The 18,005-nt window shown below is 47.3% G+C and overlaps 3 protein-coding genes across 3 annotated transcripts; 1 reads left to right on the forward strand and 2 right to left on the reverse strand.

The window, feature by feature from the left end:
- Positions 1–355: 355 nt before the first annotated feature.
- M431DRAFT_145786 (hypothetical protein) lies at positions 356–2,334 on the reverse strand. Its single transcript, XM_024912709.1, has 3 exons — positions 1,902–2,334; positions 1,561–1,832; positions 356–1,492 (listed from the first exon to the last, which is right to left on the reverse strand). Exons 1-3 carry the CDS (start codon positions 2,204–2,206, stop codon positions 669–671), a joined length of 1,401 nt encoding a protein of 466 aa, XP_024772694.1. The 5' UTR covers positions 2,207–2,334; the 3' UTR covers positions 356–668.
- An 8,634-nt stretch (positions 2,335–10,968) lies between these two features.
- On the forward strand, positions 10,969–13,175 carry M431DRAFT_88544 (hypothetical protein; the record flags this gene model as incomplete). Its single annotated transcript, XM_024923917.1, has 5 exons — positions 10,969–11,215; positions 11,275–11,515; positions 11,602–11,802; positions 11,854–12,385; positions 12,444–13,175. The coding sequence occupies 5 exons, from the start codon at positions 10,969–10,971 to the stop codon at positions 13,173–13,175; spliced, it is 1,953 nt and encodes a 650-aa protein (XP_024772695.1).
- A 574-nt stretch (positions 13,176–13,749) lies between these two features.
- Positions 13,750–14,866, reverse strand: M431DRAFT_118476 (hypothetical protein). The gene is made up of 4 exons (XM_024912036.1): positions 14,658–14,866; positions 14,512–14,574; positions 14,184–14,439; positions 13,750–14,109 (listed from the first exon to the last, which is right to left on the reverse strand). The coding sequence occupies exons 1-4, from the start codon at positions 14,724–14,726 to the stop codon at positions 13,955–13,957; spliced, it is 543 nt and encodes a 180-aa protein (XP_024772696.1). The 5' UTR covers positions 14,727–14,866; the 3' UTR covers positions 13,750–13,954.
- Positions 14,867–18,005: the final 3,139 nt, after the last annotated feature.

The following is an 18,005-nucleotide window of genomic DNA, read 5'->3' on the forward strand; positions in this document are numbered from 1 at the left end:
CCTTGATGATCTGCTCTTAGTTACTGCCAAGAACCACGAGCGGAGCTTTTAGGTTAATGAGGGCCGTCAAAGTCCATCTTCTCATGCAAGGGTCTGTGAATGCCATGACGGCAGCTGGGCGCTAGCCGTTGTGGATTCGGAACACATCAACTTTAAACTACGAAACTAGAGTGGCATATAGTATAGCTACATGTAATCACTAAGTTATAGCTAGCTCTTGACTATCTTTAGAATGCAAAAAATGTTGAAGCTAAGAGAGCTTGAAACAAATCCACCATGTTTAGTGTGGTATATCGTCAACATCGCCGGCGATAGCATTGTAAGTGAACAACATATTCAAGTAAAAATGACATTAGCTTGACATAAACGTGAAATTAAGCTTCTTGATAATTCATCTTTTTTCTCTTTAATCAACCTCATGGCCTCCATCATTCTCTACTCTAAGAAAAGGAAACTTGGTACCAACAAGATAGTAAATGCATTAACAAATTCAACTCATCCAACTCCTGTACACATTATCATGGCAAAAACGCTGCTCATCTCAAATTCATCAGTAGAAACTTTCCTTCTAGCACTAACGTCTTCTTTCTCTATAGTGCAGCTCCGGTGGATCGCGATTCCAGTTAATCTTTCCGTAGAGCAGTTGTCAACTAAACTGCTAAAGCATTTTATGCGCTAATGGATAATTCGGAGATCGTAGTCGTGATTCGAATCTCGTTGTTAAGACTCTTCTTTTCATCATAGTCGTCTGGCTTCACTTTCCATTCCATCAATCCATTCGTAAAGCCGATGGAGGGCAAAAAGTTGAGCTTTGGACCTGCAGAAAGGTATCCACCCATGTGATCCGCAAAGAGCCTATCATTGGCAATGGGAAGAATCCAGTTGGCCAAAAGCTTGTGAACTGGCGTGGCATATGTATGCATCTTGGCGACCATGTTGCTGATATCCATGAGCTCTCTCATTCGCTGCTTCATCTCCTTTTCATACGCCGCAAATGCATGACTCAAAGCTGTCCCGCTTGGTTTCGGTCCCTTGGTAGTCTGCATAATGTTGTGGATATTGTTAATCACTCGAGTCACTCCCTCGATGGCAGAGTTTCCACCCAGAGCCATGTTTGGATGAACTTTGTGGACAGCATCACCGGCTAGCACAATTCTGCCGTGGTGCCAGTGATCCATCACGCATTCCTCAAGAGAGATGACAACGGCTCGAGTACGGCGTCTCCAAACTTCTCCGAAAAGCAACTCTTCAGTGACGGGTTTATCCATGATAGTCTCGGCCAGGAGCTGAGCTTCCTCCTCCGTGTGGCGTTCACGGTGAGGCCAGGTGAAGGGCTTGTCGAGAGCAAAAATGACAAAAAAGTAAACAGCGTGTGGCTGGGATGTTGCGAGGAATGTGATTCCACTGTTGTAGGTCACAGTAAGGTAGCTATCGCCAAGCTCAGGCATGGGTGGCGTTGTCATTGCCAGAGTCTTCCAGGATGTTTTAAGGGCTATAGTGCCTCAATGTTAGTATAATTAAAAGAGAACATTACAGCATACGGATGATGTATCAACATACAAGTCTTCTCTGTGTTTGGTATCAAGCCAGGGGAAGTTTTCCCGGCGTGTTGCCACATCAAGGTCCTCATGTGGCTGTGGACACCATCGCAGCCAAGCACCATGTCCCCAACTTCAACACTGCCATCCTTGAGCTTAACTTCAACTCGGTCCGCGAATTGCGCTACATCTTCGACTCCGGCGTTCGTCCTGATGAATGATTTGTCTGGTAGTCCGTCGTAGAGAATTTGTAAGAAGTTTTGTCGTTCTAAGGGATAAAATCCAATTCCATGGCTGGCAATAGTTAGATTATATCCAGTAGTTTGCAGTGGTATTTTCAGCACATCATATTCCTAAACTTACTTCTTTTCGACGTGAGTATACAAAAGATTGTCGTGAATCAGTCTTCCAGATGGATCTCGAGAGCAAAACCGGGAAATTGGGACAGAGGCCTTTTGGATTGCAGGAAGGTAGCCTAGTTGATGTAGAACACGAAGGCCATGTGGCCACATAGAGATACCTGCACCAAGAGGAGGTGCAATGTCGGAATACTTCTCGAGAACAACATGGTCGACACCGAGCCTCTGAAGGGCGTTAGAAGCAACTATTCCAGCCACTCCACCACCCACGACAATGATCCGGAAAGGGCGCTCCGCTTGGTCCACCATGATTAGTGAAGCAGGACCTTCTTCTCAGTCAATAATATTCGAGATCGTTGTTCGATGGTACTAGTTGTTGGCCGTCAAAATTTGACACTCGGTTGTCGGGGTTGATGTTCAAAAGGGGTGGCTCGGAGGATCGGCCTTTCGAAGAGACAGAATCACAACTCATCAGCGGAAGACGCAAATATATATTGAAGAGGGGAACAGAGTTCCATTGGTTGCTACGATCTATTCTAGAGGGGCTAGATCTAACTAACCACTTCGATACACAACATCCTATGAGGGTGTTGCCAATATGATGATCTCGGCCCGCTTTGGCGGAAGGAGTCTACCACCGCGCGGGTGCATGAACCAACGAAGAGTTACAGATCTACTACCATTGGTATAGCTTCATGTCACTGCTACGGTTCAATTCTTGTCTGTAAGCTGAGGTAAGGCCATCTATGGTACCAGAAAACCCACGGCGCAAGGACAGTCTCTCATGATTCTCGGGGTGTATATCCCGACGTCCGCTATGGGCCACTTGTAAGAGTATCCCAAAAGTTATAGCAGGCTGTTTCTACGTAAGATTATGTGGTTTACATAGCACCGCGATATCTTTAAATACGGACTTTAACATTGACGGAGGTCGTTCTTCCCAGGTTCTCGGTGTCCGGAATTCCGCACTCTAGAACCAACAGTCGTCGATGGTAGCCTCGGCATTCATCATACACCCATATCACTGATACCAGTAGGATCCTATTAGTGCTCCACGTGGTACGACCGGGTTTCCCGTAAGCTCGGCCAGATTTAACCCAATGAGGAGGCTGCAGAGAGACACACAAATATCGGCCGCAAAAGCGGCGTGAGAATCCTAATAGCTGCTCGGAGCGGAGTAACGGAGGAAAATATCCGACTGGATTTAAAGACTCAACAAAATAGCGACTTTTTTTTACGTGCATTTAGAGAAGTGGTTTACCCGAATTAGTAACTGCCTACATGCAGTTGAATACATGTATCTCACCACACTCCCCCCCTGCGGAGTCCACACCTTGATTTGCTATCTTAGGGCTTACCAGCAGATGATCATCACGCTACTCCGTACAACATCTGACATCTGTCTAAATCACTTCCTTGTCTCGCCGAGCAATCCCCTGTTTCCTCACTTTAGAAGTACCGAGTACGGCGAAAAACGCCTGATGACAAAATAGCATGGGGGCGACCCATTAAATAAGGACGCCGACAACCCCGGCATGTCTCATCTCATCCCCAAATGAAGTCATCAACTGTGGTCTGCCTCTTTACTAGAGATCGGGAACAAGAGAGCTGGGCCAGCTGAAAACTTGGGCAGTATGGAGGCGCGCTTTGTGTCTTTTAGTAGATTAGTTCATCGTTCAGCTTCATGCGGACATAGGACGGCTGAGTTTTTTATTGCCATCGGACGAAAGATAAATCCATATTAATTGAAGCTCCAGACTTTCCAACTCTTAGTGGGTTCCACCTCGGGCCGCACCTCCACACACCAATCCACAGCCATCCACACCATCTTGGCTGGAGTTTGCTAGCTGCCTCGTACCATGTCAGGCGCTTTGCCAGATTGCTCTACCTAGTACCTAGGCTTCTTTTAGGTCTTTGTTTACAAAAGATATTGTAATACAGAGCAGGCGCTGCTCCATACACAGCCCTGCTGTCGAGTACTGGAAGGAATGGAGCGTCAAAGTAAGCGCGGGAGCTGCGGCGTCGTTGTCTGGAAATTCATGATGGGGCTTGGAAGCACCACATATCGCAACGCAACAAGACTAGATGAGTAGCCTCATGTATAGGATATTCCAGAAAGAAAAGACTCCGAAAGGGAGTTTTTTTTTTTTTTTTTTCGTTCTTCTGTGATCTGTAGAGCCAAGTTCAATACCTGTAGAAAAGAACACTTCATCATTGGTTTGCTTAGCCTGTAAGTATATTCCAAGTTAGCATCCTACGTAAAGGGAATTTGTTACTAGGCAACTTTGGAAGGAGTAAGATCCTCATTCTGTCAAATCATGGACATGTATTACTTACGAGTACACTTATATTTATAGATAGCTCTTACTAGCCTTATCTCTCTATAACAAAGCCATCTTAGACCACAGCGAGTATCATTTCACGTAAGCAATGCGAGTAGTTTGTCAACAATTGATGTTCTCATGAATTCTGAGTTTCTATACATATCATACCATGAAGATACAAGTTCAGAAGCGTTGGAGCAAAAAGGTAGCCTGCAGAGGCTTTCTTCACCAACCACTCCCGAACTAGGATACAGATACCTAATCAAGCACGGCTGAGTAGATACGAGTATGTGACAATCAATTTGAACGGAATTTAGTCACGAGTACGCAAGTCAGCCTCGAAATGGTGACCAGCGTTGACTAGGTTGTGTCATTGGTCTGTTGGTTGCTGCCTGGAAAGGGGTACTGGACTGTGTTGGGGGTGCATCTCCTCTTTTTTTTACTTGGCGAATCGAAACTGGGCGGCTATCATTGATAATTCCCTAGTAACGTGGCAATGTGAATTCATTTGGTAAAGCATACAACCTCACTTCCCCTTTGCAGATCAGTTGTCGCCACCGTGACATTGCATGTGGGAAAGAACATCCCATATGTGTACCTCCGTTCTTACGATCTTGTTCTAGAACACCAATGTCATATCATATTGAAACGATTATAACATGTTCAATCATTTTATGGGAAGGTTATTATCGCTTTTCTTTGTTGACCTGAATAGGCGGCGACATAAAGGGGTTGCCCTTATAACTCTATTGCGCCTATATATGTGTGTTGATGTAATTGACTCATGAGGTAACGCCGCATTGAACATCTCTTGACAACTGATATCAATACTGTTAACTTTGACTCTCCATTTGATATTGTTTGTCTCCATGTGAGGTTCTAAGATAGCTTTGAGATTCCTATCTATAGTCATATCTATAGCAACTCTACCCTTTCTGACATGAAAACAGACAGAAGTTGGAAGACTTTTTACAAACAAACGGCTTGTGCGCCTCTATAGATGTTATGCAGTTTAGCAACTAATTACATAACCTAATTACATGAATGGGATATAGATCATCGATCTGCTGCCGGTTGCTTCAGTTTGTATACAAGATGCGAAGACGTCGACAGCGGTTGAAGAAGAGCAAGCTTTTTGCCGTTTACCAGGCCCACCATTTTAGTCTATTCCACTTAGTTCAACTTCATATCAACTCTTTGATACAAGAAACATAACCTGGACAGTAATAATGATGAAGCAGCCAAATATTAGTAGTATTCAGCAGCCTGATCCTTAGTGGTCATGGGCGCTAAGCAATACAACAACAACAAGCCAACTATTACTAAAGAAATTAACCTACACCCGCCACTTCGCTGCGCCCTTGTAAGGATACAGCTTTGTATATAATATATAATCGTAATCAGTATATTAGCGAAGCTCTATACATCATGCAAATAGATACAACGGTAGGCGTACAGTTCTCGATCGTCACTGTGGCTAATGCTCACGAAGTACTAGTTGCGCGATAGTCCATACGCTTCACATACGACAAGCGCATAAACTACAACACTTAATCTGGTTTTTTTTACATCATGCTATGTACGCGCGTCCTACTAGCCAGCAAGTAACTCCTACGAGCTGCGCCTCCTAATGAAGAACCATGTGATACGAAGGATTCAGAATCCTTCGGTCTGCGTTGATCGTGTAGCTTTCCGACGGCCGGAAATATCGGGTGCTTAGCGAGAGTCCGACTCGGAATAAAAAACTAGAAACCGAAAGATCTGCAATCCTGCAGAACTTATGTAATCGGGCTCCAGAGCCGCAGACAAAGAATGTATTGGTCTTTTATAGGCATTTTAGATGAGGAAAAGGCGATGGAGGTATGTCTGTTTTGATTTGTTAAAATGTCGTGCTATAACGGGCAAATGGTGGCACGCTGCGTATCACTTTTTTATCCTGTTATGGTGATGATAACAGCATGTACTCCATAACAGTGACACGTTCCCAGAATACTATACTAAGCACTAATTCTTGCTGAGGCTCGAATCATCGTGTAGTAGTCGTATCGCAGCTGCATTAGATGCCCTGTGCCCTGTAGGTGCTGCGTATTGTTTACGTTTTCAGAAGTCGAATTACCGAGGTTGTATCGAACAGATATAAGCTACGTATCCATGAAGAAACTCCCTTCTGCCACCCCCTCTTAAGCAACACCCCCTGCTTTCCCCATATCATTGCCCTGACTGGGCAATTTTGACAGAAAGAATAAGCATGGGCCAGCTGACATACTCTTAGATGATAGAAAGATAGGTGAGACTCCTCCGTTGAGCTTATAAATGTCCCCGGTCTAGTTTTGACGGAGACAAAACTTACACTTGACTCGCCATTAAAGCACAAGGTCTGTGCATGGGAGGGCATTTGGATGACGGTAGATCTCTAAGTGCTCTAGGGGTAAGAAGGAGACTAGTCGATTCCCGGGACAGCCGCATGAGATGGGTTTCAATTAGCGCGGAGCGTTGAACAGCTAAGTTACGGAATCGCGGAGGCTTACACATTACCAGATACAGCGGGTTTACTCCGTACGAGACTCGAGTCGGCCTAAAATACCTCCCGTCAGCAAATGAATCAAGGTGCCTAGTCGGAGTAGCCAAAATATCTATACCAAGAGCTCTGGCGCTTTGCGGACTAGCCATGTGTTATGAAGCATGCCCAAGACTACTGCAGTATAACGTACTACGGATACGCGGAGAATAGCTAGAGAGACCAATTTCCTGTGATTTGTATGGAGATAAGGATATCTGCGACTGAGTGGTATCTTCGATTCGATTCTATGTAAAGCTAGAGACTTTAGTACCCGTAGTAGAAAATAAGAAATAGTATGGTCTTATTACTATGCCGACACGGGGCCATCGGCCAGCCCGGTTCCAGCAGGTTACTGGAGATTGAGTCCTCTAGTATAAAATGGGAAATACAAATACAGGGAGTTGTGGCACTGCGAGAGATGGATGCAATAGTGGTATGTGTAGAGGGATTAAAAGACATTGACTAGGTATACACAATTCGTGATGAGGTCGAAATAACTCAGAAAAAGAGCGTAATATAAAGCTTTTTGCTTGAAAGGGCGGGAATTTCTTTTTGGGGGGCAATACGGGCTTTTGGCGCCTGTGGGTCTACACAGCATCTGCGCCATGTTGTTGACAACCCACTACTAGCAGTTTCATAAAAACAAGCTAACTGATGAAAGGCATTCCGGCTTAGGAAAAGAGTAAGCAATCATAGCAGGAGGATCTGCGACAGCCCCCCGGCGGTTAAATCTCGATCTGTTGTAGCCTTGATGGTGGGTAGAACTGGGCCTAAAATCTGGTGCTAGCATGACGATGCTGTCATGACGGGATCGGTCATTTCAAGAGAGGGGACGTCCATTGGAAAATCCCTTAAGCCGGGAGATTGGATGAAACTGAAACTGGAGCTGGAGCCCTTACAAGTATGCTCCGCAGTGAAAATATGCATGCCGACCATTGCGCCATGGCAGCCACGGAGCATGAAATGGCAAGGTGACATCCTACCAGAAGGATGGGATCTGCCACAGGCTAATCTCCAGGTTGATGATTATGCAAACGGGTGGCATTGAGGGAGGCAGATCCCAGTCAAAGACACGCCCTTGCAGTTGAATGGCGGGCCATGCTAAGCACAATTACAGTATCTCGTTTAAGTCGGCTGAGGCAGGATTCTTGCTATTTCTTTGTCAGAACTGCAGTGCTACCTCTTACCGCCGCCTAAGATAGCTGGCAGCATGTTTAGCGCTCAAAATCCACTATTTTAGGCAGTGTGTTGCTGTGTATGTAAATAATCCATATCCATTGATCCATGGATCGGTAAAAGTATGTGCTGAAATGCCCGAGAACTTGCTTTTGCTTCGTATCTTAGTGCGTGTGATTGGTCTAATACCGAAAAGATACTACACTGAAACCTTTCATGAGATACGGGTAAGCACCAAGCTGAGGGTTACGACGTGATGGAATTATTGATAGCAGCATGGGATTGCTGCATTGGCAAGGTTGCTCTGCTTACATGTGAGCATTAGTTTGTCGGCTCGCGCTGCATCCTCACAGTCGTCATTGTCTTGGCGTATTGGAAGACAAATGATCAAGTCCGCCGGAGTTCTCCAGCGCTCTGGTTATCATGAGTTCTTGCGTCTAATCACTATGTGCCAGCATATGCATTGACCCTACGCTGTCATGTCACACCAGGCTGATCAAAAACGTGGTTCATCGGAATCGGGAGCCGAGGATTTCACGAGATGGAGGAGAGATCCGGGGTGCCTGCATGGCTGCCCGCACGTGTTGTCTCTGTTTTCATGTGAACTTGAGGGTAGTATTTGAATGCCTTGCCCGCGTGAGGCATTTTTGTGATTGGGCCGAGAACCTAACCGAAGCATGGGATGTGAATCGGGCTGCTGAATTGAGACCTGTCTACACGGCATGTGGGCCTAGAGAAAGAGGCAAGCGATGTGATCCATTACTGATGGATGAACAATGAATGGAGTGGATATGTTTTGGCTGGCTGGAATGGCAACGGAGGAGTTGAGATGAACTTGACTAGCACTCCATCTTATCTCCGCTGTGTACTCCGCGCGGTACCTGTTACATTTACCCATACACACGTGTGGAGGTGATGAATACTAGCACATGTACGTAGGCGGACCAGGGTAAAGAGAAAGAGAGAGATATCCTAGCAAGGCGGGCGGGTCTTTCGCTACCAAGGTTCTCGTACGGAGTCGAATACAAGATTAGTACTTTCATGTACGAAATCCTGCTGCTGCAGAAACGTCGACGCTCCACCTTTGACCTTTCGCCAAGACCAAATGAAGGCACTGGTGTAGCTGGGATGGATCGCCGTGTCAATACCGCCACGTTTCTGTCTCTTGTCAACGTGATGGTGGTTTCTGCAGACTTCTAGAATGCCAGACTGTTGTGTAACACAACCTTCCATGCATTGACACCTGTATAAAAGAAAATCATCAAATCCTACCACCAATTATGACCTGTTATAGTCCCCGCAGGATCTCGGACTGCGCGGAATCCCACGGAACGCTGTCCTCGCCCAAGACCCCTGTTGGTTGAGTCTGTTGCACATAGTGGTGTCTTGAAGTGCTAACATCGCTATCAAGCCACACTCACACCCCATTAAGCCTATCGCTCGTCTATTTAGCATCAGCATAAGCCCCCGGGGGCAGCCCCGGAGGGCGATACGGAGATGTGCTGTCGCGACAGGGGACAGGGAGGGCGATTACTTTGAGCCCACGCACACAACACAATGGAGGTGGCGTCTCCGTATAAAAAGAATAAGAGGTAGGGGCTATATTTATTCAGGAAAGCGGCATAAACCGTATATGGATTGAGTCCGCTTCAAGTAGGGGCTCTAGTTATTCAGGAAAGCGGCGTAAACCGCAGATGGAATGGATTGAGTCCGCTCCAAAGGAAGTAGGGTCTAGTTACATATTCAAGAAAGCGGTGTAATACCGTACATGGATTGATTCCTCCAAAATATTCCTGCCTTGGCAGGCACTGGACAAAGCGTTTTGCGGTATCCATGGTACTGGGTAGTAGGTAGCATCTGTTGTGTACCGCCCATGGTAGGCTTTCGTATTTGGTTCCAGATCATGCTGAGGCTCATTGGAAAAGGCCCTGCTACCTGGGGTTGACCCGATTCTCAGCAGCATAATGCCGCATGGCTTGCCTGTACTGTAACTATACTAGTACACGTACGTAGCTGGACGGAGTGTACCTACCAGGCAGGGTACGTGTATGTCGACACCCGGTTATATGTAGGCTGACAGGGCCCTTGGATACGTTTAATTTGTCAGTGCGTATTTTGGACCCTCAAATCCTTCCATTCCTTTGCTTATCACTAGCGGCGACACGGCAAGAGATGGCGACGTCCGTCTGCTTTGGGCTCCTGGCATACATAGTCCCTAGTAAGCAGCGGATGGTTTCTGTCGCAGATACCGATAGAAGTGAATTCCGTACGACAACCTGCGCAGAATCCTCCATGTTCCATGTTCCATGTTCCATGTCCTCAAATGCCAGTCCATTCGAACCGACCGGAGCTATGGAACCACCGCCCCCGCTCCCCACAGCTGAACCATGCTCTCGCTCTCGTTCTTCTCCAGGTCAACGATACCGTTGCATGAAGATTATCGTCACAATAAGAGGAAAACGAGCAAGCTGACAATTCAGCGAAGAGACACAGGATGCTGGTACCTAGTCTAGCTAATATGCCGGACGGGAATCCATGGCAAGGTAGGGTAGTAGGGCTTGTGAGTGGATATAGATGTCTGCGTATGCGTATGACAACGGGACCCCCCCATCAATACAGCCCAGGTAGATACCTAGTTGCTACTCGCACGCTCCTCTAAGATAATACGCGCTGAGACTGCGGTATCATCCCACGGAACTGTACCTTTTCCGGTACCTTGCCGGCTATTCGCCATGATTTCCGTACGGAGGTTAGTGGTGTAAGCGTGAGTGACCAATCCTTGTAACCAGGTTTGACTCAGCCTGCCAGGCCAGGCGCCAATCATCGGGAAGTGAGAGTATTAATACAATGCGGACTTGCTATCGACAGACCAACGCCACAAGCTGAACAAGAGAGATTAAAGACACAGGTTTCAAAACACAGCAAATATGGGATCCATGGTAAACGAGGCAATCGTTGCAGAGCCAATTGCTCCCATGGGCGCTCTTGGTGATGAGCACAACCACACAACTATGGAGGAGGGGGCGTTGACAACGCCAGCAACGTCGACGACGCAAAATACCACATCGTCCTCTTCATCTCTGCGAAGGCTCGCATGTGATGCCTGTCGAGCCCGCAAGGTCAGATGCGACAGACAAGATCCGCCGTGTAGCAGATGCGCAAAGGTGGGAGTAACATGCCGCTACTCCAGCCGATCAAAACCGACGCCGTCCAAGATGGACTTGTCGAGGTTTCTCGTCACCCTCAACAATAGACTCAGTAAGTTCTGGCCGCCCCCACGGCCATGCTTTGTGACTCGTGGCTGACACGAATCGCAGAACAAGCAGAGGCGCAGCTCGCTACGACACGCCTGATGCAGCAGCGGAATCGACAACCCTCCTACGCGATGCCATGGGGAGATGTTGATATCACGCCGCAAATTGTAAACTCATCGCCAAACTCCAGTCCCACGAGAGAGATGACCCCGCCACACTTGGCCTCCGGACCAGGCTCAACTTATGACCTGCAAAAGATGGAGGTGATGCACGATAAGGGCATGGTGCAGCAAAACGTATCAGAGTGGTAAGTCACAGCATAAAGAATCCCCGCAGGGGCTTGAACAGAGAGATTAACATGGCCGTTTGAATCAGGTGCAACCAAACGAGCACAACGTCTACTGCCCCTACAGAGGCACCCGAGTTCTCGCCGTTTGATGCGTTTGCCACGTCCTTGTCAGCGGACATCATGATGAGCCAGGCGATGCCAGAGAACCCCCCCTTCGAGTTCGAGCCCATGTTCTTTGACATCTCGTCATCATCTACGAGCCAGTCTGTGCCCACAGTGTCGGCCACAATTCTGCAGGGACTGTATGTTGAAAATGATTCTCCAGACCGGCGACGCGAAGCTGACATGAATAGTTACGACCGATACTTTGAAGTTTTTCACCCTATCATCCCCATTATTAACAGAACACGTTTCCAGCATGAGATGTCGCAGCCGTCGCCGTCGGTCGAAGTGCAGGCACTGTCGTATGCCATTGGCACCTTGACCGCATTCTCTGTACCTGAGCTGCATTACTACGTAGATCACTACTATGAACAGGCTCGCAATCTCATGGACATTTGCGAGCGGCAAGACAGTGGCGACTCATTAAGCAACATCAACATAATGCAAGCCTACGTAATCTTAACTCTCTACGAGCTGAAGCAGCCAAACTTTGCCCGGGCCTGGCTGACACTCGGCCGCGCGATTCGGCTTTCCAAAATGATGGGGTTGGACACTGTGGAAACGGATTCGAGCATGGGTACACAATGGGGCCTGCGTAAGCAACTCATCCATCCGATTAGCTCAGCGGATCAGGAGGAGAGGCGGCGAGTTTTTTGGAGCCTCTTCATCTTCGACTCATTTGCGAGCCTACGGGTGAGCGGCGGCCCAGCCTTTGATGGAGATGTAAGTACACCTATTGGATGCAAATTTCTGCTTTGATTCCGGCTAACAAAATTCAAAGGTCAATGTCCAGCTTCCTAGTCTGAGCGACTACCCTGATTACTCGAACGAGAGGATGCCTGGACTACAACAGGTATTCGACCTGACGGAAACGGCTCCCATTTCCTCATTTGCTGCCAACGCCATCATGATCTGCCTCTACCAGCGCTATTACAGCCACATCCAATCCGCATACTCAGAAGCCTCCCATGCATTCTGGGAGACGCACTATGCGATTGACAAGTCCCTCAACCATTGCCGTACAACCCTGCTGGCGCAGCACATGAACGGCAACAGTGGCGAGAACCCGACTTCCATCGCACTGCGAATGAACTTGAACGCCCTCAAGATCAATTTGCACGAGACGGTGCTTATCAAGGTTGAGAAGGATCAATTGCCAGTGAACCTCGCAACAGATGCAGTGGCTCAATGCGTTTGCGCCGTTACCGACATTGTTCAGGCCGTCCAGCTGGGCATGCGGCTGACGGGCAACAAGCTTGAAACGTTCCGCCATTTGGACCGATTTCTTGTTTGGCCAATTACAACTTCTATTCAAGTGTGCTTCCGCATGCTTTACAATGGAGAGGATGATGCCACTCCCTACATCAACTCTCTACGCATTCTTTCCAATGCGATGAAGGACCTTATCGACCCTGAACATATTGCTCCGGGTTTGCTGGAAAAGGCCGAGGCTCGAGTTGCCGAGGCAGCGCGGTCTACACGGAAGAAACGAACAGTTGACGACGAACTATGATATTTCCTATATGTGCACATGGTTTCAATAGAACTTGTGTTCTTTTTTCACTCAATACTTTTTTCTTCCATCTGCCTGGGGCTAGGCATTTGGAGTCATGATGTAACGTCCGGCTGGGGGAGTATCATCGGTGGTAATATCTATACCAGTACACGCACACCTGGTCCCTGTACTTTTTGTTGTTCTTTGTTTGGGCGGTGTATCTGATTAATTAGCGTCACTTCGTTCCTTTTTCTTTGCTTACTTCTGTTAGATAGCCGCAGCGGCTGCATCTTGTGTTTGTGTGTGTGTGTGGGTGTCGATCATACTTGGCGATGTGCGGCAAGGATCAGGCTACCACATTGTCTGCATTTATGCAGGTAGCATTATATGTACCTATTCAGTATCAAGCTAGCTTTAGAATGCCGATCAGTCCTTCTATGAAACCTTCTACGCCACAGTGACAAGTCTCCCGATAGTACCATCAGTCTTAGCGTAGAGAAAAGGGGGTGGATATAAGTTTGTCTGTTTTGAGTGCTGCAATACAAGAATATAAGGTTTAACTTGGAGTTTCAATGGAAGTTCACCCCATGATGGACCAACAGCTTTGATTTTCTAGTGAACTACATAATGTACCACAATTGATCTTTCTATCACTCTATCACGTTGACGTACTGTCTGTTGAGAAAAGCAAGGGTGCAATTGCTAGTAGTCAATCTACCAGGTTTATTCATCTCTCATTACTTTATCATAGTAGAAGCCCCCGCATATCATCCACTCGTGAGACTCCTCTTTGAAATTTACACATCACCGGTACCGCAGAGGATACGAGAAACACGAATCTCAGCAAGGGGTTCACCGGTCTCGCTAATGGCAAAGCGCTGGCTGCAAGCAAACATCATGCCCTCCAGGGGCTTGTAGGCCTCATGGCCTGATGTGATTGTCATTTGCTCAACTAGGACACACACGAGAGATTAGCCAAAACGGCCATGCCGGCGCTAGAGGGGGGCTAGAAGCACGAATACTCACTTCCATCTCCAAAAGGAGGAGTCTTTGCATCGGGGGAGCCGGTGATCAGCCCAAGAATGGCCGGGGTCAGTTGGGAGACGCCATTGGCCTCGAGGCGGATGGACCGGTTCTCCTTGTCTGAAATGATGCAAGAAACACTAAGGCGGGCGTGGGTCTTGTCTGCATCAATACGGAACCAGTCGTGGCCATGGCTGAGAGTCATGTCCAGCTTGGGTTCGAAGCCCGCGACAGACTTCAAGGTGCCCTGGCCAAGAGGCTATCAGAGTACTTTTGTGAGTGGGTGTTGATTCGGCGAACTTGGAGCTGGGAATTCAAGACATGTACTTACAACACCAACGAGGGAAGAACCAGTGTAGATGTCTCCACAAGGGAACTGACCGGCAATGCTAACCTACGTAGTGTGTTAGTTTTAGCCATGTTGACTTATTCTACACATATAGACAACCAGATGTGGGAAGATTTCCAAAGACGAACCTTGATGACAAAGGCTGGCTGCAGGGTGGGGAAGCTCTCGAGAGGAGCCACGAAGTCTTCAGAAGCCATTGTAGATGAGATATTGAAATGGACTAAACTAGAAATTTGCAATGCTCAAAATTGAACTGTTTTCGTGAATGCCGAGGGTGTGTTATTGCTACTGTGTTGCCTGTTCCTGATGTGCTGGCTCTGATTCCAATGACCTTGCCACAACAAGCATGGGTATTTATACATCTTAAAGCATATAGAGAGAGGCTCAGTCTTATACACGCATATCCGCACGCCGGGAAACGTGCAACTATCGGGACGCCAGTTCACCAGACACCACACATGCAGGCCTATGCGGCGCCGCTGGATCTGCGAGACAGGGATGGGAGCGGCATCGACAAGTGTCCGCCAACCCTGTCACAGATGCCCCGAGCCAGCTCTCGGCCCGCGCTTGTATCTGCTATCTGTACACCCCGTGGGCGGTGTTTGGGGAGTTTAAAGATGGTTGTGGCGTGGCATCGGGACCTGCGAGATGGAGCCCCCCACGCCGGCCTACTAGATGAATCTAACGTCTACTTTAATGCAGGGGTTACTGACAGCCTGGCCAATCAACGCCCTTCTGTTCCCAGATGAGCGTCAGGCAACGATGCTCGGAGTCTGCTCTCCGCCATGCCGCCCCGGGACCCACACCTCGGGCAACGGTTCTCCGCAATGCCTGCCAAGTGCCGAATTCGCCCGATTTTGATAAAACTTGAGAATAGCTTAATTCCGAGACTCAATTTCTTTTTGCGACGGCAGAGATTAGAAGATGGAATCGTAGGTAGACAAGCGTGAGATGCGTAGGCAGCCGAAGAGAGCTTGGTTTCGGTCGCTCCTAGCCTGGTCGCGGCATTGGCACACTCTTTCAGAGAGAAACCCAGGGGCAGTCAGAAAACACGTAAAATAATGGGAACTTAGTTTGTTGATTATCTTGTAAGAAAATAAAGTCGAAGAAGCAGAGTGGCGGTCATAAATAGCCCATGATAGCTGTAATCATTGAAAGGATAAGTCGTAGATGTTGGACAACTCGGGCTGGAGCTCAAAGAATCAGGCAAACATAGAGTCGCTCCATGCTCCCAAGGAGTCAATATCTGCTCAAAAGTAACATCAATCTATGAAATTGAATATGTTTTAGAAGCTTGTACTTGGACTTCTGGCAATTCTTTGTCTACATCTTTGTCCTTATATCTTTGTTGTTCATGCCGGATGTCACCCTCATTCGTGATACCATTCCCCCTTTTCTTAACGAGCTTGACTGAAAGTTGTGGATTTAAGGGGATCGGTAGAATTACCAAACAAAGACAACTCGTCCGAAGTAGATGTGACGTAAAACAGCGTTCTGTTAGCGCCGTCAAGATTGAAACTGCCAATACCATCTGCGGCTCTTCTCCGCCCACAAGCACTGTTGGCACTTTATCGTCCAATAAGAAAGTAAAACATTGTTAATACATATTGCTCTAGATAACGAGTGATTATGAAATATGTATATATTCTTCCCGAGTTCCCGTCACTTTTATTCTCAGCAGTGTTCCTGTGGTGCTCACATCTGCCACACGCTCCAAAGCCAACGGATCATGGAGATAAGAGGCTTTACTCTACGCAGTCACTATGTTAGTCCTGTGTGAGGCATTTCTTGTCAAAATGTTTAGAATCAGTAATAATTCTTTGTTGCATTTGTCGGTGTAGCCGCGTTACATGTAAGATGTGTTGTGGGGGAAAGGGGGTGATGGTAGAAGTTGGTAGCCCCTTTATGTGACATGAGAGCCCAAAATCTTACGACTCAACTAAGAGAAAGTCTTCTCTATTGGTATTTCTATGGAGACATCTCTTACACTGCACTTTCTCTATAATCCACTTGACGTGATGATATACCAAACGCTAATATTTGCGTCTGCTTCTTCCGTGATGGGGAAGAGCTTCTTGCCGGGAATTCCAGCGTATGTATGTGATTCTTTCTTGAGAGATACCCTGGAGTATTCTCACTTTTCTCATATCGATAGCTTGTAATAAGTCCTACATACCATAAGGAAAGATATCTGGCCCCAGTCATTGCCTACCGCCTTCACTAGCTGTGTCTTGTTACCTTCCATGCGGAGATCAGAGCGATAAGTGATTAAGATTACCGATACTACGGAGTAATGAGACCCAGTAATCTGCTAATCTAACAGGCACCACACGGGTACCTGGATTTACGGCAATGCCGGCTGAGATTAGCCAACGAATACTCATGTGATGTACATCTTTCGCAGATCATGTACCCATGGTAAGTTTCATCAGACTTGTACGACCATCTGACTGGGAAAATGATTTGTCCCGGCTGATCTACTGTAGTACCAGGTCAAGCAACATGCCTTGCTAGGGCCAAGGAGTAATAGCCATCACTCCCAGTTTGGGGTAGAGAGGGTCAAATCCCATTCAAGGATGTTGAAACTTCATTTACAATGCCGGGTCATTTTTCATGATGGCTTCATGATGGATCAAGGCTACTAAAATTCAATTTACGACCAGTATATAAGTTATACACGTGGCGAAATGTACGCCATTGTTTATTTATATGCTGCTATAGTTAACTCATCGGGTGTTATCCAACTACGATCAGTCGTCTACAACGGTGATACCTCATTTTTGATCATAAACCCGATAATGAGGCTCTGAACGTCCTGAATCACGACCCGGAAAGTGGCCCTGCGACTTGGAACCATGCCCTGCTACCAGTGTTGCCAACATGTAAAGAGCAGATCCAGGGTACCCGGGCATGAATCATCTTGCATACATGTGGACTACTGCAAGAGCCTCGAATTGCGGTGGACCCCATTGAACTCCGAAATGTATGGACTAGACTCAAAAAGAAACCATGGTACTTCATTTGGAATAGTTATTCAAAATCCTACGCTGTTTGGAATATCCGCGCAAAATACCATATTTAGATCTCGTTTTCTCTTACATCGTACCATTGATGACATGTTCTCGCAAGACGGCGTTCCGAAGAGTAAGATTGAATAGCCTATGGATGTTCAAAAACTTGGATGACTACCGGATCCTCGGCGCCGCTGGCCGACAGTCAGCTAGAAATCAAATTCTGTTCGTGTGGTTCATTGGGGTATCCCGGCGTGAAGCTCTCAAGATCTCGGTGTCACTCGGATAAGTCTGCCGCAAAGTACCAATGCCGTTCCCAAAGAACAGTTGCATCCACCGGCACAGCTCGAGCCGCGCTAGACACCCATTGTCCAGAGCCATAACGCATGGTATAACGCATGGTATTATGTCGCCCAGATACCTGGAAATGCGACGCTGATGCGTGGCTCAGCGCTGATCCAATCT

This window comes from Trichoderma harzianum (genome assembly GCF_003025095.1).
Source record: "Trichoderma harzianum CBS 226.95 unplaced genomic scaffold M431scaffold_8, whole genome shotgun sequence".
Lineage (NCBI taxonomy): Eukaryota > Fungi > Ascomycota > Sordariomycetes > Hypocreales > Hypocreaceae > Trichoderma > Trichoderma harzianum.

Coding starts and splice junctions, on each gene's coding strand:
- M431DRAFT_145786 (XM_024912709.1), bottom strand. CDS start 2,206: ATGGTGGACCAAGCGGAGCGCCCTTTCCGGATCATTGTCGTGGGTGGT. Junction 1,833..1,901: donor TATACTCACGTCGAAAAGAA/GTAAGTTTAGGA, acceptor AACTATTGCCAG/CCATGGAATTGGATTTTATC. Junction 1,493..1,560: donor ACCAAACACAGAGAAGACTT/GTATGTTGATAC, acceptor GAGGCACTATAG/CCCTTAAAACATCCTGGAAG.
- M431DRAFT_118476 (XM_024912036.1), bottom strand. CDS start 14,726: ATGGCTTCTGAAGACTTCGTGGCTCCTCTCGAGAGCTTCCCCACCCTG. Junction 14,575..14,657: donor AGCCAGCCTTTGTCATCAAG/GTTCGTCTTTGG, acceptor CACACTACGTAG/GTTAGCATTGCCGGTCAGTT. Junction 14,440..14,511: donor GTTCTTCCCTCGTTGGTGTT/GTAAGTACATGT, acceptor GTACTCTGATAG/CCTCTTGGCCAGGGCACCTT.